At 37.2% G+C, this 23,913-nt stretch overlaps 3 protein-coding genes across 3 annotated transcripts; 1 reads left to right on the top strand and 2 right to left on the bottom strand.

The window, feature by feature from the left end:
- Window positions 1-69: 69 nt before the first annotated feature.
- Window positions 70-9,860, bottom strand: LOC116308615 (poly(ADP-ribose) glycohydrolase). Its single transcript, XM_031719086.2, has 21 exons — window positions 9,631-9,860; window positions 9,059-9,173; window positions 8,061-8,210; window positions 7,841-7,907; window positions 7,670-7,762; window positions 6,976-7,031; window positions 6,751-6,898; window positions 6,193-6,267; window positions 5,961-6,053; window positions 5,688-5,744; window positions 5,377-5,477; window positions 4,861-4,952; window positions 4,278-4,465; window positions 4,028-4,130; window positions 3,495-3,573; window positions 3,032-3,140; window positions 2,650-2,707; window positions 2,512-2,556; window positions 2,177-2,244; window positions 1,559-1,619; window positions 70-1,168 (listed from the first exon to the last, which is right to left on the bottom strand). Exons 1-21 carry the CDS (start codon window positions 9,737-9,739, stop codon window positions 951-953), a joined length of 2,085 nt encoding a protein of 694 aa, XP_031574946.2. The 5' UTR covers window positions 9,740-9,860; the 3' UTR covers window positions 70-950.
- A 283-nt stretch (window positions 9,861-10,143) lies between these two features.
- LOC116308593 (N(6)-adenosine-methyltransferase non-catalytic subunit METTL14) lies at window positions 10,144-16,592 on the top strand. Its single transcript, XM_031719052.2, has 12 exons — window positions 10,144-10,260; window positions 10,644-10,826; window positions 11,239-11,277; window positions 11,777-11,839; window positions 11,940-12,027; window positions 12,358-12,413; window positions 12,813-12,847; window positions 13,078-13,222; window positions 13,864-13,956; window positions 14,227-14,442; window positions 14,973-15,084; window positions 15,597-16,592. The coding sequence occupies exons 1-12, from the start codon at window positions 10,195-10,197 to the stop codon at window positions 15,926-15,928; spliced, it is 1,428 nt and encodes a 475-aa protein (XP_031574912.1). The 5' UTR covers window positions 10,144-10,194; the 3' UTR covers window positions 15,929-16,592.
- LOC116308595 (alpha-sarcoglycan) lies at window positions 16,548-23,780 on the bottom strand. The gene is made up of 10 exons (XM_089040360.1): window positions 23,461-23,780; window positions 22,637-22,747; window positions 22,192-22,340; window positions 21,395-21,467; window positions 20,479-20,668; window positions 19,399-19,558; window positions 18,539-18,759; window positions 18,061-18,087; window positions 17,807-17,947; window positions 16,548-17,343 (listed from the first exon to the last, which is right to left on the bottom strand). Exons 1-10 carry the CDS (start codon window positions 23,480-23,482, stop codon window positions 17,220-17,222), a joined length of 1,218 nt encoding a protein of 405 aa, XP_088896486.1. The 5' UTR covers window positions 23,483-23,780; the 3' UTR covers window positions 16,548-17,219.
- Window positions 23,781-23,913: the final 133 nt, after the last annotated feature.

The following is a 23,913-nucleotide window of genomic DNA, read 5'->3' as shown; positions in this document are numbered from 1 at the left end:
CAACAAACTCGTGCCGAAGGACAAAAGAGAAAGCAAAAGCAAAGTTTAGAGAACCAAAGACTGTACTCATTTCACATTTTAGAACCTTTAATATTTATAAACCAAGTCATCTTGCAAAATAATTACAAAACCTTTGTCTCCCTTTATACAAGGGTTGTTAAATATTTTTTGTGAGTTGTTCAATGTTTCAATGGTCAAGTGTTTCAATTGCCAGTATGTTGTTTGTCACTAGAAGAAACTTCATAGTTTGAGCATCACTGGCATTACTGCTATTTTCATAAAAGCTGCACACTAAAATTTGGTTTTTCGATGCCGCCAGTCAAAAATATGAAAGGTACTGACTGATTACTTTTGAATTACAGTGAAAAACCAAATTTCAGTGTGCAGCTCTCAGTAGAATCATTCCAATAACCAACCAATACCATGCTATTATCGCAATATGACAGTTACAATAGGAAGGTTGCATGTATCTTGATTTGGTGGTAGAGGAAAGACTATCATGATGCTAGGAGCAGGCATATGTCATCACTATTATTCAGTGTCTTCATATTCATTTCATGATCATCACCATCTTCATTGCCATCATCATCATCATCAGCAGCAGCAGCAGTAGTGAAAGAAGCACCATTAACCTCATCGTCATTGCCACCATCATTATTGTCATCATCATTATTGACAACATCAGCAACATCAACAGGAGTGGTGCTGGAAGCAGTATAGTTGTTGGTTACACCATTATCATCATCACCATCATCATCATAGTGTCAGAAATGACATGTCAATGTCTTGTCAACAGCAACAGGCAGAAGAATGACTACATCATGTGAGCCATTATCTCCACCATCATCAATTATTACCATAGTCTTAATCTGTGCCGATGGCTACCACCATCCTCCCCATCATGGTTAAGTTATCTTCAAAATGTGAGTCATTCAACATCATTCATATTTTCACATAGTACGATCATTGCATTCACTTCCCTCAATGGGGTTATTGTTAGAAACATCTGAGGAACTAGTTGATAGAGGTATAGGTTCTTCAGACTCAGGGTCTGTATCACTCTCATAGCATTGATATAACCGGTATATGTAGTCATACAGTTTAATTTTGACTGAAGATGCTGCATTTATTTCTTTGCCATATTTGCAGAGAATCACCCACATGTCACCTATGAAAAAGATTTAAGGCAAATCATTAGCTAAATAAAATAGAAGCAAGACAATACTTTTTTTAATTCCTAAATAGACCATTTTTGAGTTAGTCGAATACCACTGTTTTGATTGATCACAGACTCGTTTATATAGGGTTGGACTCATTTCAGTATCTAAATATTCACAAACACCAACAGTAAAGTAAACACAAAATCCCTCTTAATGAATAGTTAAGAGAAGGGAAGCACAGGCTGTGTAGAGGTAAGAGTGTCGCCTCTCAACAAAGCAACCCAGGTTTGATTCCTTCCTCTAATGTGTGCTTTGTGTCTAACCAGCCAACCAATGAATGGAAAGTGGTGAATATCAAGCTTTTGAAAAACAAAGTTATATTTTTTCCGACAAAATACCTATAGTAATTCCCTTTTCTTTGATGAAAGACTGGATATTTAAAAGATCCTCAGCAAGTTCCTTGAAGAAAAAAAGGAATGAAAAAGATGAAAAACAGAAAGAGGTGTGGTCATTTCTGTCAGGGTCATGTGCTGATAGGGTAAGTAAGAGATTATTGCAATCATCACCGTCATTATCACCATCATCATCATCACTATCATCATCATCATCAATATCATTATCATCATCATCACCATCATCACCATCATCATTATCACCACCATCATCATCACCACCATCAACATTATCACCATCATCACTATCATCATCATCATCACTAACATCATCACCATCATCATCACCATCACCACCATCGTCTACCATCATTTCAATTTAATCAGTGAATAGGAGCCACTGACTTTTGTTGGTAACATGCAACAGACCTCTTCAATTTGGATTTTTAAATGCTTCTCCATTTCAAACCATGTGTCATTTTCTTGTCATTCTCGCTAAATGCTGATTTTGTAAAACCATGGGGATTATTACAAAATTAATTATCACCACATCATCATCATAATCATCTGTCATGATTGTCCTCTTGGGCATGTTTACAACTGGCTGTCGTACCCAATACTTACTGAGTCACCAAATGTAAAGTACACAATGTCTCTCTGTGCAGCAGCAGCGGACATCATTTGAATAATTGCTTAAACAAAGAAATAATAACACGTTTTATTAAGAATATGATCCAGGGTTTTTATTAAGATTTGAAATAATAAAAAAATTGTGGTAGTTTAGGCTGGAGAATTTTGCTCAGTTGCTGAAGCAGTCTTTGATCTCCAGCCCTTAATGTAAACCCATCCTGATAATCAGTGATTTAGCCATAACTCGGACACTAGTGAGATACACAGTACGTTATTCTTGAAACAGTACGTATTTTCCAGTATTCACTGAGTTTTTATCATTAAAATACCTTTGAGTCTCGAATCACCTCCAAAAGCACCACAGCCCCAGTTCCCTAATTAGAAAAAAGAAAACAAATTAAGTCAATATAGTTAATAGGGATCCACAACCACAACGGTTTATATTTCTAAATTAATTGAAATTATACCTGTAGCGATGGCTGGTAAATACTTGCTATCCTCGGTTGAGAAAAATCCACCGAAGGCCTGTTAATCACATTTTAAAAAGTTAGTTACTGTCAAATCCATACCTAGTAATTATGACTTTTTGTGATGAGGCATCAGAGACAGAGAGGTGAAAATGCTAGCCTACCCAGGTTTGAATCTCAAACTTTGTGTAATATAAGAAGTTGCCAGTGTTTGTTCTCTCCTGTGCTTTGAGGGTTTTTTTCAGCCTGGTTCTCAAATTTTGCTTCCTCCACAAAAATAAACTCCTAAATTTCAATTGGAGCTGAGGAAGATGAGTCACTCCGTGGAACCACTGTAAAATTCCCATTATTTATCATAATTAATTATTTATCTTACGTGTACCTTGTCAAGTTCTCTTTTCAGGAATCCCGTTCTGAACTGATCGGTGTAGCTATGAAACACTTGGGCATCTATGGCAACCACTTGAGAGTGCCGACGACCCCAGGAATCCCTTGGAAATAAATGTTTCATCAATATTCAGTGACTTACTATGGGAAGGGGACTTGGAAGGTGAAATGATGTCAATAGGTTTTTTTAGGAGGGGGTGCACCCATTATGATCAGGATGTTCAATTGTCAGTTCATCTAGGGGTGGGGGAGGGGATGCACACCCTATACCCCTTTACCCTCGATCCTCCTATGGGCTGGTCTTACAATGGTAGATAGAGCCCTGTGTTAGGTGTGCCAGGGAAAACTGCTTTTCTTTATTATGATAATGGCATGCATTCTGCATGGACCTCAGACTGGGTGCAAGCAAGCAAGCAAGCAAGCAAGCAAGCAATGTAATTGTATTAGCAATTAATTACCTTGGCATCTGATCATTGTGGTTACCTGCCCACTTGAAAGTGTGTGCATAACCAGTGTAATTACTAAATCTCTGAGCACCTAAATATAAGAAATCATTATTATTCTATTATTGATATCAACTCAATGTTCATTACAATAAATGTAGTTGATTACCTGAAGAAAGGGGAGATAACCAATGGTGGATTTCAATTGAATTCAATTAAAATTTATAACTGTTGATTATTTTAGAGGAGAGAGGAAAATGAACAAACCCATGGGGGGGGGGGGGTACTCCCCTATATTTGCTATACAGGAACGTGCCGCCAAACAGGGTATGGTTTTCAGCGATTTTACTCTAGAACAGGGTATGAATTTCAGCAATGTTACTCTGGAGCAGGGTCAGGGTTCAATGGGCTCAGCGGCACATCCCTAGCCTAAACGGGCAAGAGTGCTCCCCCCCCCCCAGGGACAAACCTCAAGAACATTTTGGAGGTCCTAATAGTGTTATCACTACCGCAAAAACAATGCATATTCAAGTACTATATTATCATACCTGTTATAATAACTGACTCATTACTATCTATCTTCTCACAGATCAGTCGAGATAAAATCATTTCTGGGCAAATGAGGAACCGAATTTCTTCTTGTACACAGCCCTGGAAGTAAGCCATACATTTAAATTTTCATCCAAAACACATTAAATCTTATCTTAAAAAAAAGTTCAATAGAAAGACTTTGTTAATCTTATTTGATTCTAGACTTGAAAATTTTAACACAGAACCTGGATATTGTAATGTCTTTACCTCACCAATGACTCCACCACCAATGTATTTATTTGCAAAATCAACCTGTAAAAAGCCTGTTCCATCATCTTCAATAGTTCCACTCGTTGATACATGTAGTCTAGTAAATGTAGATGTGCATTTATCCCATCTTGGAAAAGCATCTATTGGGATTGCTTGCCTTTGAAATGTTATGGCTCCAGTAGGCACTTTGGAAAAAAGGAGAAAAAATATGTTTACAGAAAACACACATAAAAGGGTGAGACTATTCCTTCATGCAACAGAATTGTTTCTTACATTTCCCATTCCCTTCCTTCCTCCCCTCTATCCTTCCTTTCTTTATCTTTCACTCGCTCATTTATTGCATTACTAATTCATTTATCCATTCTCATTCATCTATTCATCCATCCATTTATTCCCTCTTACCTCATTTCATTCATTTATTCATGCCTCATTTCTTTCTTCCTTCCTTCCTTCAGTCTTCACTCTTCAAATCATTTTCCTTCTTTCTTCACTCTTCTTATTTCTCAGAATTTGCATAGCTTTATCACCATTTTTTTTTTTCACTCTCTTAATACTCATTTCTCGTGCAATAGAGACTTACTTGACTGTGTCACAGACTTGAAGTAATGTAGAACTGCTTTTAACTTTTCTGATTTGACTGTACTTGTTCCACCTTTACCACCTTGGAATAGCCTTTACATATGTTAAACCAAATTATTAAAAAACTGTCGTGTGGTCTGTAAAGAGGGGTGGTATGCACTGTGCAACAATCCTTTGTCTCACTGCCATGTACATGTAGTTCACACCTGGGCTCACAGATTTGAGTCTCGACTGAACTGCATATGTGAAATGAGTTTGTTTGATATAAGTCGTTTTCTCCCTTGGCACGAAGGTTTTTCTCTGGGTTCTCTGGTTTTCCTCCCTCCATAAAAATCTACATGTGAGTTGAGTGTTGTAAATAGTGAATGGAGTGGTAGAGGATGTGGAGTAAACATCAAGAAAGAGCCCTTTACAGGGAGTGATGGTAGTACAGTAAAATAATATAAGTTCATCATACATATAAATAGGGGAATACATGTATGACATCCAACCACATGAACAGATACGTAGATCTTACCTGTTGAAATTGATATCAGGAAATGAAGAGTATTCTGAATGCTTGTGGGAGTTTCTTCTTGGAAATGTACAAAAGAAGGCATTCGCGAGTAAAGAAGCAGCCTGCATTGAAACAACAACAACAACAACAATTACTGTACGCAATGGCTGCTTGCTATGATTATGACAGCTTACTTTCTGTTAGCAGAATATACAGCAAAAATCCCCCCCACACACACATTATAAGCCTACTATTCTGCCAATGCAAATATCCCTCCAGCATATAAGCCCCCAGTTATTAGTCCATTTCCCTTACATTGATCATATTCTTACCTGATGTTGGCTCGTTGTTATACTGTGATTCTTGCCTTGTTTCATTAGTGGTATAGCCTATAGACAAGAAATTTAAATATTCAAATATTCAGTATTCAAAGGATTCAATTCATTCATTTATTCAATGTTCTGTCTATCCATATTAAAATGTTTCTACTAGTGTAGGTCCTTCCTTGCCCCCCTTCTCCCATCTCCATCTCCATCTCCTATTGAGCCACTATTGAGCAGCCATTTTTGCCAATAAATTGTCGAGCTTTCATACATTAAACATACCTGCGTGCACACTTCAGGTAGCTGTAGAGTAAGGCGAACCATTGCTGGTAGAGTTTGGTTGAAAAATTCATTTCTCTCATTCCCATCAAGTACCTTTAGTTTTACACCAAACACATATCAAAAATGAAGTAAACTTTTCAAAATTGTGATCATGTGATGGGAAACCTGTGGTTGGCAGAGGCACAGGAATCCCATTTGTTTTTTTATACATTCAGTCTACAAATGTACTAACCTCATTAAAATAGCTATGCAAGGCTTCAAAGTTCCACCGTGATGAGTATCTTGCATTGTATTTGAGGATGGCATCCTATACAGAAAAAATGAGAAAATTGAGCATCTGAACATGTGATATTATATATTACTGCTTGTTCAATAAAAATGTTTGGGCATCTATCCATTTATCACATCACAGCACAGCATAGTAGAATAAATATGTAACACAGCACAGCATAGGACATCTATACAGTGATTAATAATATGCCAATAACAAACGCAAGGATATCTGCAATTTTTCAAGGCCATTTCATAGAAATTCAAGGACTTTTCAAGAATAAAACCACATATCTTAAAATCAAAGTACTTTTCAAGGACAAGCTGCAAATTCAAGGACTTTTCAAGGCTTGTGCAAACCATGTTAATTTCCAGGAATTTGTTCTGGTACATAGGGGGTGTCAGAGCAACATTGTTTAGGACCAGGAACAATATGCAATATACAAACCAATGCTTTTGCAAGAGATTTTAATTTCCACGTGAAAATTTTCTAGGTACCTTTAATGATTTATATAGTTACCTGTAAATCATATGAGCTTTTGATTGGACTGAGAAGAGTTGATTCTATCAGTTCCCATCGATTCTGGACTTTCTTACTTGAGTTCTGGATAGGATAAAGGTTCTCTATCGAGCAAGGCATTCTGACATGATCCTTATCCCATTTATCTCTAAGACAACCAAACACAAAAATGTTAAACAAAGAGGACAAATAGATGACAACTGGGTTTAGGATGTTGATTATTACCTATATGTGCTATAGGATGGCTTCGGTGGTTGTGCTATATCTCCATTCTTAGAGACCTACAGAGACAAAAATATAAAGGTTAGGTCAGTACAACAGTAACAACAGATCTTATTTCCACAAAACATATACATCTAGATAAATTGAATAAGTTATAAATATTGTGGGGGGTGCGAGAGGACAGCCTCAGAGGTTAAACAAGCTCTTACACCCTTAAAATGAAAGTGAGTAATATTTACATGTGTGTAAGATGGAAGGAATCATATAGTATAGAAGTTTTCAGAGTTAAACAACTAGAAATTTAATAAAATAAAATAGGGGAAAAACTTCAGTAGTTTGAAACAAAAGGTCATAATAATATTACGAACTCTTGATTATGTAGAGGTAGAAAAAAGAAGAAGAAAAAGAAAAAAATATCATGATTTAAAAATAGTAGGATGTGCTACAAATGCACACCATCTTTCACCTTTTGCTTTTACTAAATTCCAAATCAATCTCATGTTGATCAGTTAGTCAAGAGGCCCTGGTTCAGGAGAACCTTGCCCTAGCCTAATTCCCAATCTGCAGTCAAAGCAATGAAATCTCTTCTCTTGAGGATTGAAATATTTTTCAAACGTTGATATTTTTTATTGTTTTGGCCACCGGAAGAGGGTGCATAGTATTTTGTCTCATTATTGGACCAGGATTTAGTACATACCCTTATTAAAACTGTATGATCTGGTTGTGGCATTAATGGCGGCATTGGTGCACAACAGCCTGGGGTCCTGTTCAGCATACACAATGGAACACCCTGTAATAAAGAAGAACCATATAGATCAAAAATGTGGAAACATTCAAATCGACTTGTTTAACAATCAGGATAACTCACCCCTGATACAATTTTTGATTCTGATTCATTAGAGCAGCATTCATATTCTTCTGGCAATGGTGGTGACCTATTGATTTTATATGTTTAAGAAGTTGACTGTGTTTTATTGTTTAAAAATAAATAAAACTCAAAGACCCATTTTGTTGGGCTACCTGTGGTATGTAAAACACAGGAAACCCAACATTGGTAATATGCACAAATCAACATAAACTTAACTTACTCTGGGAAGCTATCAAACTCAATTGTAGCAACATCTCCTTCACTTTCACTTAAAGCATCTCTGCTTCCACCTGCTTCAACAGCCACATCGGAACCAGATCCTTCCGAGACAGGAACAGGGCTTGTGACAGATGAAAAGCTTTGTAAAAGCCTAGTCATAAAAACAAAAAGAATTGGTATTAGAAAAGATTGTCTCTGATTATAGATTTCAAACTTCAAGCTTGGTAGCTATTGAAGTGTGGTGTGCAATAGAGCAAATTTTGTATAACTATGAAAACATGTACCATCCATGATTACGACAAGATAGCAATTCTGAGCATTTTCATTGGATGAAAATGGTTGGTTTCATGATCTCGCTCGCATGCTGTCATCAATGACTGTGCCAGTTCATAGTCATATGAAATATTTACACTCTGCAACAGATTGGACAAGAGGGACCTTACATACAATAGTCTAACCAGCTGATGTCATAAATTTTAGACAGACATTTACTGTAACATGATTTTTCATGACACAATAATATCAATTTCTCATAACGATTTGAAGAACAAGGAGAAAAAAGTAAAGTAGACAGAATTTGGAGCACAACTTCATGTATTTATAAGAAATGGCAAAAATGCATGAAGCCAAAAAAAATCTATTTCACAATACCTATGGACATATTTAGATATTGAAAAATTTGGAAAACGTCAACATGCATGAATAAATAAAATAATCTATGTAGTTTCAGCAGCTTACTGAAATGATGCTTGATGTTCTAATTCTGATTATTAATACTGATATACATTTTTGCAGTAAAATCATCATTGAAATACGAAAATATTGAAAACATAAACAATGTAACTAAGTAGATTTTCATTAAGATACTTGTCAGACAATTCTGAAAAAATCAATTTTGAAGACCCCCTTGGCTTTGACTTATCAGTCATTACATCAAATATCCAACGAAAACTTCATTATCACGTTTGTGTTTACGTGTTAAGTTCATATTAATTGTACCTTTTTTCTGCTGCTTGTGCAAGAACATTTCGTCTTAAAGCCGCCTCGCTGTCTATGTCCTCTGATTTAGGAACCTCAGATGCCATTTCTGGAGAAAACCTTGAAGTTGACTTGGCTAAAATTGAATAAGTTTACTCATCTTAAAATATTTTCACTTGTCTCATCTGTAACAACATCGTTAGTGACCTTGGGAAATCACCTTCAAAACCATACACCTTCGAGATGGTTTTGGAGCCTTTAAAAAGCATTAAACGTTGTGCTCAGACGGTAATCACAGATCTTATTCAAAGCAACGATGAAAGTCTGAGATTAAAATCACCGATATGTTGGCCCATTATCAAAAAAAGATTAATTATTAATGACAATCTAAATCATTAATCACTAAGTTAGATAGTTTCTCGTTGTCTAGTGATAGCCATCCATTTTGAAGCGCTCCCGTTTTATCTTGCAGCAACCATCCAAAATGTCAACAAGTACAGAGGTTAATCTGTATATTACAAAGCCATCGCATCCACCCAGCAATAAATGGAACTATTTATTGCCAGATTAAAAACATCATCTTAAATACTGACCTCGTCCAAGGTCGTAGTTATCTTGAATTCTGTGCCGCTTGAAACTCTCCTCAATGCTGCACTGTTTGACCCTCTTCCTCTTTCTTTCCTCTGCAGAACTTAAGTTCATCCTTTCTGCTACTTATATTTAGAACTTGAAGATATTTGGGAGGATTTTTCGTTGAAAAAAAGGCATTTTTCCCCGCGATATTTTCAGTAATTTTTTTACATAACAAGTGCAGCCATACCTAATGACACCAGGTCACTCGGCAATGAGGCTTGGTCAGGTAGTGCACAGGAAACCCAACCACTTTTCTTCCTTTCATTTCTCTTCACTAAAACATAAAACTCATTTTCAACTTTCCTACCATCAATTTCAGCCTAAAACTTTCTTAATTTTGCTTTTTTTATGCCTTTTCTTTTTCCCATATATTATTTCTCTGTCAAAGGATAAGATATGATACATTGGGTTGCCTGTTGCTTTTATACCGCTGACTATTTGAACGCCCGCGATATTTCCAAATCATAGAAAAAATTTTTGCAAAAAATAGAATTAGCTTTGATTTTTTCGAATTTTTGGATAAAATGGGAGACAGACTGAAGGAAATCAGGGAGAGGTCTAAGCTTAGACGTCAACTTCTTGCCCAACAAGTACGTATTTTTAGCTTTAATTTTTCCTCGCTACACGTGCGCGCCAAATAACCAGTGTTTGACAGCCCTAAACTCATAAGCGAATAAGAGTCTTTAAGATTAGTTTTAAAGTAGGAGTTGTTTATCGTTGCTATAGAAAGGATTGATATATCATTTATAAGTGCTATCCCTCTTATTCATCGGGATATTAGTTTAGAGTAATAGATATTGATAGGAAACAGATCCATATGGGATGGACCATTGTCCATATCAGCCACCACCACATCAACTCTATATATCCCAAATGTCCAATTTTTGGTTCAGAAGGTCATAGTTTAAATATTACAATACTTATTCAGTTAACAACCAAGGTCTCTAAGATGATATTGTAATGTATATTACAGCTAGGTGCATCAGATGCAGATAACATTGGACAACTACTTGGTAGCAAACATGAACGGGAGGAGAAAAAACCTGAATCTAAAGAAGAAACTTCAGCAGAAACTGAAATAAATGAACCAGTAACAAAAAGAAAAACCATTGAAGCAGAAGTGACACTTCCTGGTATAAGTGCAGGACCTGCTAAGGTAGATATACAAGCTAATTCAATGTCTCCCCAATTAACCAAGGGAGCATGGTAAGTGCGCAGCTTTCATATATTGGGTTTCCTGTGGTAAAAATGGGCTTCCTGTGGTGATGACGAATGCAGTTTTTCGAAAAAATATAGTGCGGGCTCAATCCAATATCGCGCTACACATAAGTTAAACCCTGTGTATATTTATACCAAAGCCCAACCAAAGCGGGACAACTGCTATAACCGGTCTTCCTGTGTCAAATTACGTCATCACCACAGGAAACCCAACTTGTCAAAACCATGCACAGTGTGCGCATTTGCCATGCTCCCTTGAATTAACCACCCATTCCCAACTAGAAAAGAACATTGGTTGCTATGGTAATAACGTTAGTGACATAATGATAAATGGATGCCTTGATTGGCAGGTTTTGGTATCAGAAGAAAGAGAAGACAAAACTGAAGAGGTGAGTTAAACAGCATCTGAATTAGCCATTGCAAGGTTGACTGAGTAAAAAACTGGGTTGAGTTAGCATTGCAGTGCATTTTGGGGCTGTTATAAGAAATACATATTTCCCACCATAAAGAAAAAAGGTTGAAAGAAAATCTTAATTTGAACATCTTCTTGCAGTAGTATACAATGCCAATGTGTAGTTCCAAAAATTATCCATACCCCCCTCATGGAGGATTCTCTTTAAGACGCCCCCCTACCCCCCAGAAATTCCAATTTTCTTCCATACAAACTCAGTAATTTTTGTTCTTTCTCTGACCCCCCTACTTTTTGGAAATTCCAAATTCCTCTGTGGGGTAGGTACGAATGATTTCTGGAACTACACAATGATATATCTTACCATATACCTTGTTATATCAGGACTCTATTTAAACTAACCTTGCTAAACTAGATGTGCCTCAGTGTATAAATATTGACTTAAATAAATAAAATAAAAATCTGTGTTTGATTGTTAGGGGGATGAGGACACTTATGAAACGGTTGAAGAGGAATACAAAGATTCAAGTCACTTCCTCAAGGTACAGACATGTATTACAGACTTTTTTTTTAATGTCCCTCATAACTCATATTCCCTTGCTTCACTGAAAAGATTTCATAAATATGTGTTTATACTTTCAGGGTACGCAAAGTGCTAACCCCCACAATGACTATTGTCAGCATTTTGTTGATACGGGACAACGGCCTCATAATTTTATTAGAGATGTTGGTAAGTTTTATACTTTGCTCAACTTAAATAAACTACCATTATTTTGTAGTTCTTGTAGTACATAGTAAGCACAAGACTTACTATAAAACAACCGCCAGTCAGCTGCTAGTCAATTGCCAGTTCTGTCGCCAGTCAGTCACCAGTCATGATCACCAGCCAAATTGATTTTAGTCTTTGTTTCTGTCCTAATAATGCTACCTGTTGAATTGACCAGCAAGGCAAAGATTTGAAAGGACAAGTTCCAATTCTGGTTGGACATTGTCTGATGACTGGCTGTTGTTTTAAGCCCAGCTTACAAATCTCTGATTAATGTTGTACACACTTTTTCAGGCCTTGCTGATCGTTTTGAGGAATACCCCAAACTCAGAGAGTTGATAAGGTTAAAGGTATAAAAATTGAAACAGACATAGGCATTTTATTTAAAATACATATTTTATGTTATGGACTACCTGTATTGTAGCTTATTATGGGATAAGCCTCAAGGTAAATGGGGGAGGCAGCACCTTAACTAGCCTCCTTCGCAGCCATTCTTAGGCTGCGAAGGAGGCTACACCTTAACTGAATAAATATCATTTTTGAGACACTCTTTAGCTTGGCCGTAATGTTTTCCCATTCCATAGATAATCATTGTTGGAGTCCTATTTGAGTGTCTTCTCATGCTCAACCGTTAAACAAAGAAATGATACTCTAGGGAATGACACATGAAATGGGAAAACATTACGCCCAAGGTAAAGAGACTTATTGTATCTTATTGACATTAATACTGAAGATCTGTTTCTTTGTAGGATGAAGTAATAGCCAAGAGAGCATCTCCTCCAATGTAAGTATAACCATTTGAGTCTAATATTTCCCACTTTATATCACATGTAATTCCCTTGAGTATGATATCCTTGTTTATCAGAAACTGAAAAATTCAATATTGAAGGGGGACCCCCTTTATTAACTATGATCCTGTGGAAACTACACCTAAGTATTCCCCTCCCCCCCCCCCTCCCTTAAAAAATTGTTTTTCTTTTTAATATATTTATCGGTCCAAATCTTTGTTTTCAGGTATCTGAGGGCAGATTTAATGAGTTATGATGTTGGTGATCTGGACTGTAAGTTTGATGTCATTTTAGTTGATCCCCCTCTAGAGGAATATCAGCGACGAGATGCTGGTGTATCTTTCAACTGGAAGCCGTGGAGTTGGGAGGAGGTAGGGATGAATGTAACTGTACAGGGATGGCGTAATGTCATTCAAATTTAGGTGTTTCTAGTTGTGGTTCCTTAAATATCTTGAGATTTTGGAAAAAAGTGAGATCAGAAATCATGTAATTCCTAGATCCACCACAATCCAAAATCTTAGTTTGCTTTTTGGAGAAAATTGAGCTTTCTCCTTAGCTGTTCTCAGCTCTTTTCTGTTTCCTTATTGGTGGGCTATCTGTTTCTATTTAAATTTTGATGAGAGGGACTGAAAGCTCTCTCAGGCTCCCTCTCTCGTCCTCTTCCACAGAAAGTCCAGTGAAGAAAAAACACAATGAGAAATGCCTGTGGAGAAGAGTAGAGTAGTTTTCGGTTCTTTGAGGCTAGATTTGATAAGTGACAAAATAAGAGTCGCAATTGGAAGCACCTTATGATTAAGTGAAAATCAGAAAACAGAGTCGTAATTAGAGTCAGAAGCATGTCAATATCAGAAGGATCTGAAGGTTTCCTTTTTCTTAGCTTGTCCTTTCACTTATGACGAGCAGTTTTCACTTTCAATTTAATGCATGAAACTGTTTCTGACTCCAATTGAGATTCCAGCGTAAGTGAAAACCAGGCTTTAGTAATCAAGTGTTAATTTATTCATAATATCAGATTATGAAGCTAGACATTGAGGAGGTTGCAGCTCAACGATCTTTTATTTTCTTGTGGTGTGGATCCCATGAAGGGCTTACAGAGGGCAGAAAGGTAGGCTGGGAAATGGATCAGAGAGGTAAATTGAAGGAAATGAAAAATGAGAAAATGATTGAATGAATGGGAGAATGAATGAACAAACGAAAAATGGACAACGAATGTTGTACGACTATAAAAAACAAAGCGTACCGTGACCGTCCGGTGTGTGAGCATTTTCATTGGCTATGATTGGTTCAGAAGATGTTATCAATAACGTACCAAAGTCATACAAAACCGACTTCAAAAGTCATATAATAAATCTTCTTTCGTTACCTTTCTCGTCAGTGCCTTAGAAAGTGGGGCTATCGACGCTGTGAGGATATCTGCTGGATAAAAACGAACAAAACCAACCCAGGCAACACCAAGTACCTTGAACCAAATGCCATCTTCCAGCACACCAAAGAACACTGCCTGATGGGTATCAAGGGTACGGTGCGTAGGAGCACTGATGGGGACTTCATTCATGCTAATGTGGATATCGATCTCATTATAACTGAAGAGGTGGGTAAAACTAACTGCTTTGTTGCTGTAGTTGTTCCTGCTGCTGCTGCTGCTGCTGCTTTTTGTTGTTGCTACAGCACCGCTAGTGGTGCTGGTGTTGCTGCCTGTTTAGCGCGCTACGGTGCAAGAGGAAATGGGGGTCGTCGCGAGGAAAAGACTATGCATATAGGGTGATGTTGATAGATTGAAAAATATTATTCATCGTGGAAAATTAATTAATGATGCTTATTCATTTGTCTCACGATTGAGGGTTATTTGCAGAGGACCGCGACGTTTCGTGTGTCTCTTATATACCGCTCGTTGGACTATCCGCGCCGTGATTGGATGGTTGGTTCATGTTCTTATGTTCTCCAATCACGACGAGGTGTATATTAGAGACACACCATCCAGTCTACACCATCGCCTGATGAAGACTAGCAGTTTGCAATCAATCGTGAGACAAATGAATAAGTATCATTTATCAGGCTGATGTTGTTTTGCTGATGTTGTTTCGTTTATTTGGGATAACATTTGTAAACATTTTTTTGCAGCCACCTGGCGGAAGTCTTGAAAAGCCAACCGAAATCTTTCACATTATTGAACACTTTTGCCTTGGACGGCGACGCCTGCATTTATTTGGAGATGACAGCACTCTCAGACCAGGTGCGCATTTGTTCAACTATTTATTCATCCATCTTTCCATCTTTTTTTTAAATATATTTTCTTTTTTGTCTCTTGTTCGTTATGTTGTGAAGCTCGTTTTGTGCGTATGATATTTTAAAATTAATGAATTCATTTTTGCGTTCATTAATCCAGTCATTTCTTTTTACTTTTTTTTTTTTTTTTTTTTTTTTTTCGTTTTTTTTCACGGGTTTACTATTTCGCTGCGGTCACCAAATTCATCTGACAAATTCTGTTTTTTGGATGCGTGGGGAAGCTAGGGGCCGACAGCGGAAAGATGGTAGATACAAAGATGGTATTAATTTAACAGATTACTGTAAAATTAATAGTTTCTTTGTTTGTGACAGTCATGACTTTACTACTCTTTTGTTTCATCGACGTTTTTTTTAATTTTATATTCGTGCTCCGAGCTTTCGGGTTACAAACCCATCGTCAGGGTAAAAAACGTGGATGAAACAAAAGTGTAGTAAAGTACTGTAAAATTATCTTTACAGGTTGGCTCACAGTGGGTCCAAACCTCTCCAGTTCAAACTTCTCCAGCGAGACGTACAAAACCTACTTCAGTAACGGACCGGAGGACTATTTAGTCGGATCGACACAAGAAATCGAGTCTCTTCGACCAAAATCCCCTGTAGCTAAAAACAAAGGGGGCGATAACTCCGGTAGGGGAGGATCATCCCGTGGAGGTTCAAGGGGTAATATGTCTGGTAGGGGCGGATCCCGTGGGGGCATGCGTGGAGGACCTGGTGGCATGGGAGGGCGTGGCATGATAGCGAGGGGAGGAGGGTATCAGGGGAATGGACGCGGATTCCAACCACGAATGTAAAAAAAATTTTTTAAATGCACCTGTTAAATAGATTTAGATCTAACCCTTGTAAATAGGTACCCAGAGCCTGCGTTTCTTCTGGCCTGCGGCGAAGAACGAGGGCTCTGGCATAATCCATTTTTTGACGCATGCGCAAACTTCCAAGTGAAATATAATCAGTGAAAATCATGCTTTCAAACAGAGTTCTGTGTTTACTTCCGACCAAAATAAAGATTAGAAATCGGGAACATTTTTTTTTTTTTTTTGGCTAGTCTTTTAACGTATGCGCTCTTATACCGAAAGTCCAATAAATCCTGGTCTCAAAAAAATGGATTATGCCAAAGCCCTTGCTGTTCGCTGCAGACCAGAAGAAACGCAGGCTCTGGGTACGAGATTGTACTACAGTCGTAACATGCAACTACGATAGATAGGGTCTGTTTCAGAATTCCTCAAGAGCAAATTTTACGTAAATTGTGTAGAAATTTGTAAAACACGGACATTACTTCAAATTCAGATTCTTTCCGCCAATCACAGCGCAAGATTTCTAATGTAATCAGCCAATCAAAAAGCTAGTTCTAGTGAAGACCTTTCATCCATGCCAAACCTACAGTATTTCAAAAGCTACAAAGTAAGACTCACATTTTAGATTTTTGTACATTTTATTAAACAAAACAACAAATAGAAACGTTCTAAAGTTCACTTTAAAATGTTAAATATTTTAACTACAGTCATCTAAGAATACATGATATACACTTTTAACGAGGGAACCCCTCTTTTTCATTTGCTAAAACTAAAACTACCTAACCATATTAAAACTCTACCGAATTTTTCTTATTTAAAAAAACTACAAATAGAAGTTATAAATACCTTAAACTTTTTAAAAAATTCTAACTTATTTATCGTGTTAATTCTGATTTTAAAGAAAAACGTTTTTCCACTTATGGGATTCCACTGTCAGATATCCCTATCCTAAGTTAAAAATTTCAGTCCAGGCTGCTTCAGGGTGTCAGGTGTAATTTGAATGTGTCTTTGCCTTCAAATCCTAAAGTCAAGAACGGTCGGATGCTCTTGCTGTTCGCTATGTAAATTCGGATAAGCCTTATCAAAACCTAAGACTACCCGAAAATTAAACCAATAGATTATCAAGGGTTTCTTACGAATTTATAAATGTTAATCCTTTTGTTCCCTTCCCTTCCCATTCCTTTTTCCTCGTCACCCCCTTCCATTCTTCTACCCATCCAAGGGCGTAAAATCATTTCGTGAGCGGAAAAAACGATAAAAATCCAAGGACACTTACAAATATAAAGTCCTTCTAACGACTCGCAGGGTAAAACTGATTTGTCCCGTTTGTTGAGATCACGTTGACAGCTGGTGGTGGTGGCATACGGTAAGGAGGTGGGGCACCGCGTGGACTGTCGTCATCCGAAGTATTCGATCTGAAAAACAAACAATAGGAAACCCCCTTATTACCTTCACTTGAATACTACCAATTTAAATAAACGTGTAGATGAAAACAAAACTCAAGGAAAATACTCCTCCGAACGTTTTCATATTTGAAGCGAAAGACGCGTTCGAAATAATACAATTGATTGGGAAAATCAAGTAAATTTACAATAGTCTTTCGCGCGCCTTCGTTTTTCTAATATAATTCCCCTATGTTTCCGCACGCATATTCACGTTATCCTATTTTTCCTCCCGCCTTTCAATTCAACCCTGAATAATTCTAACTGGTTAGAGCTGGTGCTCCGTGGTCATAGTGGCATCTTCAATGCTTTTGAGTTCGATCCCGTTGAGCTGCGCCACTGATATACTTGCGGTCAGCGGTGATAAGCGATAAAAAATTGGCCTTTTTTTTTCAATTTTAAACACATATTATGCTACTAGTTGTTTATCACTCACCGTCCATATGGGGTAGAAGTATGAGTAGGGCTTTCATGCCTCGGTGTTTGGCCTCCATTTTCGTGTCCACTTTGCTCTGGCTGCATCTGACGCAACTGGAATGTCGTGCGCAAAATAGAGTCATGATAGTCCTTCTGAGGTCTGCATTATTAAATATAGAAGTATTCCTTTAGAACTTTTAAATCCTAAAAACTGGTTTTCACCTATGTAATTAGCAATAATGATTCTAAACACTTAGCTTGTGTAATACTTACCGTGGAGTTGCGGCATCACGTTTATCTCTGTGAATTAAATGATTTCAAACATGTTAGAAAAATACCTTTTTATTGTTTTGTTTTAAGGGTATTCAAATTCAAAACTACAAGGAATAGAGTGAAGCCAAGATACGAGACTGAGAATGAAGTACTGGAGCTATAGCTTGGCTGCAGGCAGTGCAGTAATCAGGCCTGCGATGTGCGTAAATTGAAGCCCCAAGCCTACTTAGTGAAGTTTGTCATTATCTGTGGGAAAAGCTAGATTTTGCAGATTTTTGGTGGGGGAAAAGTCCCATCCTGACAGCCCGTGCACCCCCTTCATAGCTCTTGGTATGACATGCCTAAGCCATCCTCGGGAAACCAAGGGTGAGATTCTGTTGCTCGTTTCTACCTCTCTACTACCCCTGGTTATCCAGGATAGACAAAAACTAAAAACTAGCTCAACTTAGATATAGAGAAGATGATATATTGAACTTACTTTCCCTGGCGGAAACAGCACATGATGATCGCAAGAATGATGACGATGATGATAATTATGATAACAGGTAGAATAAGAACCACGACATAAAGATCCCCATAATCTCTCGGCACTGGTTTCATCTCTGGTGGAGAATAAGGTGACTGAATAATGGCATCATCAAACGAGGATTGTGGCGGGACTGAGGCATTGCCAGTCGGGACAGGAGCTTGGGTGTCAAGCTGAGGAACACAACAAGAGAGTCGGGTAAATACGTTATTATGATAAATGAAAGGGTTGCTTGGTGGTTTGCTCTCTCTCTCTCTCTCTCTCTCTCTCTCATCCATTCTCATTTACTCTCTACTCTATGTGCAAATGCAATCTTATGGCATTCATAAATGTTATGTGTTTCCATTACCAAAATCAACCCTATATTACAAGTGAAAAGAACTCTCCCAGCTGGCTACTACTCGTAAGGCCCTGGCTAAACGAGGAAACAAGTTTCCAGAAACATGTTTCCCGCGCGCATGTTCCCCGATGATTCCAAGTTTAGCCACATGCGAAACATTGCAACGTGCAACAAATTTTGCTTCCAAGACGCAAAACGTTTTCTGCTGTGCGGCAGAAACATTTCATGCTTCCAAGACGCATGGAAACAATGTTTCCCAATGTTTCCTTGTTTAGCCACGAAAGTCAACATTCTACAAATTTGTTACTTAGCAACGCTAGCTCTATCTTGAAAGTGCGCATGCGCTAACCGATATTGAGTAAACATGTTTACCGATGTTCCCTGACAGTTTTGCCACCTTAGGAAACATTTAAGAAAACATATTTCCTCGTTTAGCAAGGGCCTAACTAGATTAAAGGTATGACAGACTCACCAAACGGAATTTACACCAATCAATGTCCCATAATTCTGTAGGATTCGTAGGATTAAATTTTTGCTTAACAGAAGGTTTAAGTCCTGAACAATTACCCAGATAATCAGCCTTTATAAGATTGTACATTTTCTCTTCATTCCCACCGACAGCGATAAATACACTAGAAAATGATAAAACACAGTGAGCTTTAATGTTCGTCCTTCTTCCTTCATACTATTCCCTTAATTGCATTTCTCTTTCTTTCATCCTCTTTCTTTTAATTCCCTTCTTATAATTGCTTTCCAATATCTCAATGATAATAGTCCCCTTTCACAGTCCCCTGCGCCATCTTGAAAGGTGAGCTTGCAATGATAGAGACCTTTTTTAACACCTTGGACAATTATTACATGTCTCTATCATTGCAAGCTCACCAGTCATCTCGCTTGCTTCGATGCAAAGGCACAGCTACCTTTCAAGATGGCGCAGGGAACTGTAAAGGGGACTATTGGCCTAATCAATCAAAAATGTCAGTCAGTTGATATTTATTCCTTTAACTGCCCTCCTTCCTTACTTCCCTCTATCCTTCTTTCCTTCATTTTGCATTCCTTCAGTAGGTCAGTTTGTCAATCAGTTCAAATAATCATGGTCAGGCAGCCATTTAATCAGTCAAGCAATCAGCCAGTTCGTCCATCAGTAAAGTCAGTTTGTCTGCTCATCGCTGTCTGTCAGTTAGTCAGTTTGTCTGTCTGTTCATCGCTGTCTGTCAGATAGTCAGTTTGTCTGTCTGTTCATCACTGTCTGTCAGTTAGTCAGTTTGTCTGTCTGTTCATCGCTGTCTGTCAGATAGTCAGTTTGTCTGTCTGTTCATAACTGTCTGTCAGTTAGTCAGTTTGTCTGTCCATTCATTGCTGCCTGTCAGATAGTCAGTTTGTCTGTCTGTTCATCACTGTCTGTCAGTTAGTCAGTTTGTCTGTCCTTTCTTCGCTGTCTGTCAGTATAAGTCAGTCCTTCAGTCAATATGTCATTTCATATGCTATAAGCAGCTGACCATGAGTTCTGGAATGAAACTTGAGATAAACTAGATTGACTTCTTGTTCTTACCCCTCTTTTGCTGGAGGGATTGGAAACCTTCCTCCTCGATCCAAAAGAGATTCAACCTTGGTAACCTCAATATTATCTAATTTCCATGTGTCCTTGACCTTTTTTTTAAACACAGAAGGTTGAAGTTTGAAGAAAAAATTATCCAGATCAAAGTTTTTGATAATGAATTCTGCAACATATCTTGGAGTTCCTGAAAGTAAATGAAATACAAACCTAAATAAATCCATTTAGAAAAATAAAAATACTTTTTCTTTCCTTTGACACAAATAATTCCAGATGCAGCTGATTTTCACACATTCTTGTACCCAGACCCTTCTCACCTAGAAATCAAAGGCTCTGTTAACATGCAAACCAGAAGACCCAAATTCTAGGTTGTCAGATATATCTATGTGCATGCTCCACTTATTCTGACCTTCCAGTATAAATTCAAACCATTTTATTTTTCTCTTCAAAAAAAGCAATCAATCTTATTTGTACATTGTTTATGGAACAGTTTTTTGTTTGTGATTAACATTCTGAAAAAAAGAGCAATTTAGCGAGAGCCTCTGATGTGTACTGTAAAGTATTCAAATTTCAACTGTTTACTTTAAAATCAGCGAACCGGAAACAAACGATTAGAAAAATTAATTAAACCAATCAAATTAACATTTGATTTATAATTGTGTGTTACCAGAGCCTTTGGTTTTCTCTAGAAAGCTGAGAAGGCTTTAGGTACGAGAATGATTTTCACATATTTTAGTTTCCATCCATTAAATTTACTTAGAACAGTCTGAGCTTCTAGCTTTAAAGGCTGACATGTATGAATAATTTTTTTTTTTTTTTTTAATTTAAAAACAATTACAGATCACAAGATCAGACATATCAATACGGGATTAATAGTGTCAGTTTATAAGGCTTTGTGTTATATGACGTTTACCTTTAGTTTTATCTATAAGGAGAGTAAGATTCTGTCTCCTTGTACTATAGTCAACCTTATCCCAGCCAGTTATCTATTTTCAAAAATAACAAATATAAAAATATAAATATGATAAAAGTATAACAAAATTTCTACTCATGCCTTCACTGGCTCCTTAAAAAAAATTTGTCCAGAAAGCGGGTATTGAGTATATTGAATATGGATATTGAATATATAGAGGATATTACATGGGCGCGCGGAGATACGAAATTTATCTTCGAGTGTTGAAAAGATCTCTCACAAGTGAGCGCAGCGAACGAGTAAGAGATTTTCAACACGAGAAGATAAATTTCGTATCTCCAAGCGCCCATGTAATATTCTGTTTATTATATAATTATCAATGAAGTATGTTTTGGCTTTTTCAGGCAATTCTTTCCGTGTATTTTTGAATAGCCATCACAATGGTGTTATTTTCACGTGTGAAGATATCAATTTTTCGAAATAGAGAAAAATAGATATTTCATTGGTAATTATATAATAAATAATTGTCTTTTTTGGAAACCAAGAAAAGCTATTGTTTATAAAGTGACAATACTCCATTTTACAGTTCTGTTCAGTGACCATGAACAATAGTTCCAAGCCAAGGCTGGAGATGCCGCTCATTATAAACTGTAGTTTTACTATGCGCAGCAACTTAACTTGGAACTATTATTCATCGTCACTGAACGGAATTATAAAATGGAGTATTTACGGGAAGCACTTCATCTAAACGATTTCTGCAGGAACATACATAAGCCATTTTTAGAGCCTCCACTCACCTCTATAGTAAGGTTGTTTGGACTTGATACTGGAGGAGTTCCATAAATAACTGCAGGCTGTTCTGGGGTGTCTTGTTCAATACGAAGCCATTTTGGTAAATCAGGGGAGCCAAAAGTAGAAGCAGTAACCTTGACGGCAGTGTGTGATGCTGAAAAGGTCAATTAATTGACGATAACAATATTACTTTACGAACAAATATAACTATTTTATAATACCAATTTAGGTGGAAAAATGATCCTATTCCTGTTTCCGTAGACCTTGTCATTCCCTAGAGTATTATTTCTTTATGAAAAAGTCACGCATAAGAAAAAACATGATTATGATTAAGACTCAAACAAAGAATCTTAATCACAACACAGAATGATGTGATATAGATATGAAATAGGAAAAGACTGCATCCATGCATACCAAAATGGCCTATTTATTTTTCAGGTCAACACTTACCATCCGATGCAAGTAACTCCTTATTTACATCAAATCTGAAGAATACTCCAACTTTGCAGTTTTTTGTGACATCAGAGGAAGAGCATCCAACAATTAAACCAAGAATGACACCTAAGAAGGTAATTAAAGAAAGATTACCAATTTGCACGTAATGCTACAGTTATCAGTAATGTATATCAGTAAGCTATGGAAGGCCATAGGGTACTCATAACAATCATATCATGCCAGCCCTTTTATATAATGGTAATTTTCTCATTCTGTCATGTAGTGGTATAACTAACCCCCCCCCCCCCCCCCCCAGCATATACCCCCTCCCCTCCCCCCAAGCATACACAACAATGCAAATAAAATCCAATTTTAAAGGGTGGGGTGGGTAAGTCGATCAGATTCTGTCACCAAATTTGCCTCCAAATATTGAATTTATATTATCCGGAATTCGTAATTTCATTGAGGTACTCTAGTAAATAATTGCCATTTCTGAACTTTAAATCACAGTGAACGATAAGACTTGAAAGTCCGCGTATACATTAAAACCACGCTACTAGAAATATGCATGCCAATTCTATCAAAACACAGTCAAGAATCAAGTGAATTAAACATCTTTAACAGAGCGATCTGAATTGATAACAGAGAAGGAAAGTGTAAATGAATTAATTTTTTTGACTAGATCCAACAAGCAAAGGCATTGGTTATGTTGTACAATCAAGCAATGGAGTTGAAGTTCCCAATAAGAAAACAACTTCTCGAGTAAATTTAACTTACAAAAGTTCGCATTACAATCAGATTACTTTTCTCTCAAGTACTTATAACGAACATTTACTCACCTAATAACAAACCAGTCGCCATTTTCAAGGCTTTCCCACAAAGACAAAGAAGTATTCAGCTGGATTTTACAGTGGTTTCATGAGTATTGCTTCGTGGGTCGATGAACTGTGAAGCTTTCAAGCTCTAGAAACAACGCGAAACCATATACGGTAACGACCAAAAACCAACCCGATATCTCAAAATGATGGAGAGGAAGAATGAACCAAGATAATACTATTGTTCAAAGAGCGATCGGGGACGAAATATTAATTTCAAAATGCATCTAAACTTTCATAACAACATTGAGAATGTTTTGAATTCCAAGGGAAACCGCGACTCGAAGAACGCCCATGGGGGAAACCGCTGGGTGTGAATCAGAAAAAACTCATTAATTCAGCTGTTTTCAAACTTCTGAAAAGCTAAAGAAAAGAAACCACTAGAAATAGAAGATAAAGAACTAAAAGAAGAAGAAT

The sequence above is a fragment of the Actinia tenebrosa genome, unplaced genomic scaffold (assembly GCF_029948245.1).
Source record: "Actinia tenebrosa isolate PJP-AT-01 unplaced genomic scaffold, QUT_ActTen_1.0 PGA_scaffold7__59_contigs__length_16204524, whole genome shotgun sequence".
In the NCBI taxonomy this organism is placed as follows: Eukaryota; Metazoa; Cnidaria; class Anthozoa; order Actiniaria; family Actiniidae; genus Actinia; species Actinia tenebrosa.
The sequence above is the reverse complement of the archived record's forward strand: the minus strand, read 5'-3'. Positions and strand labels throughout refer to the sequence as shown.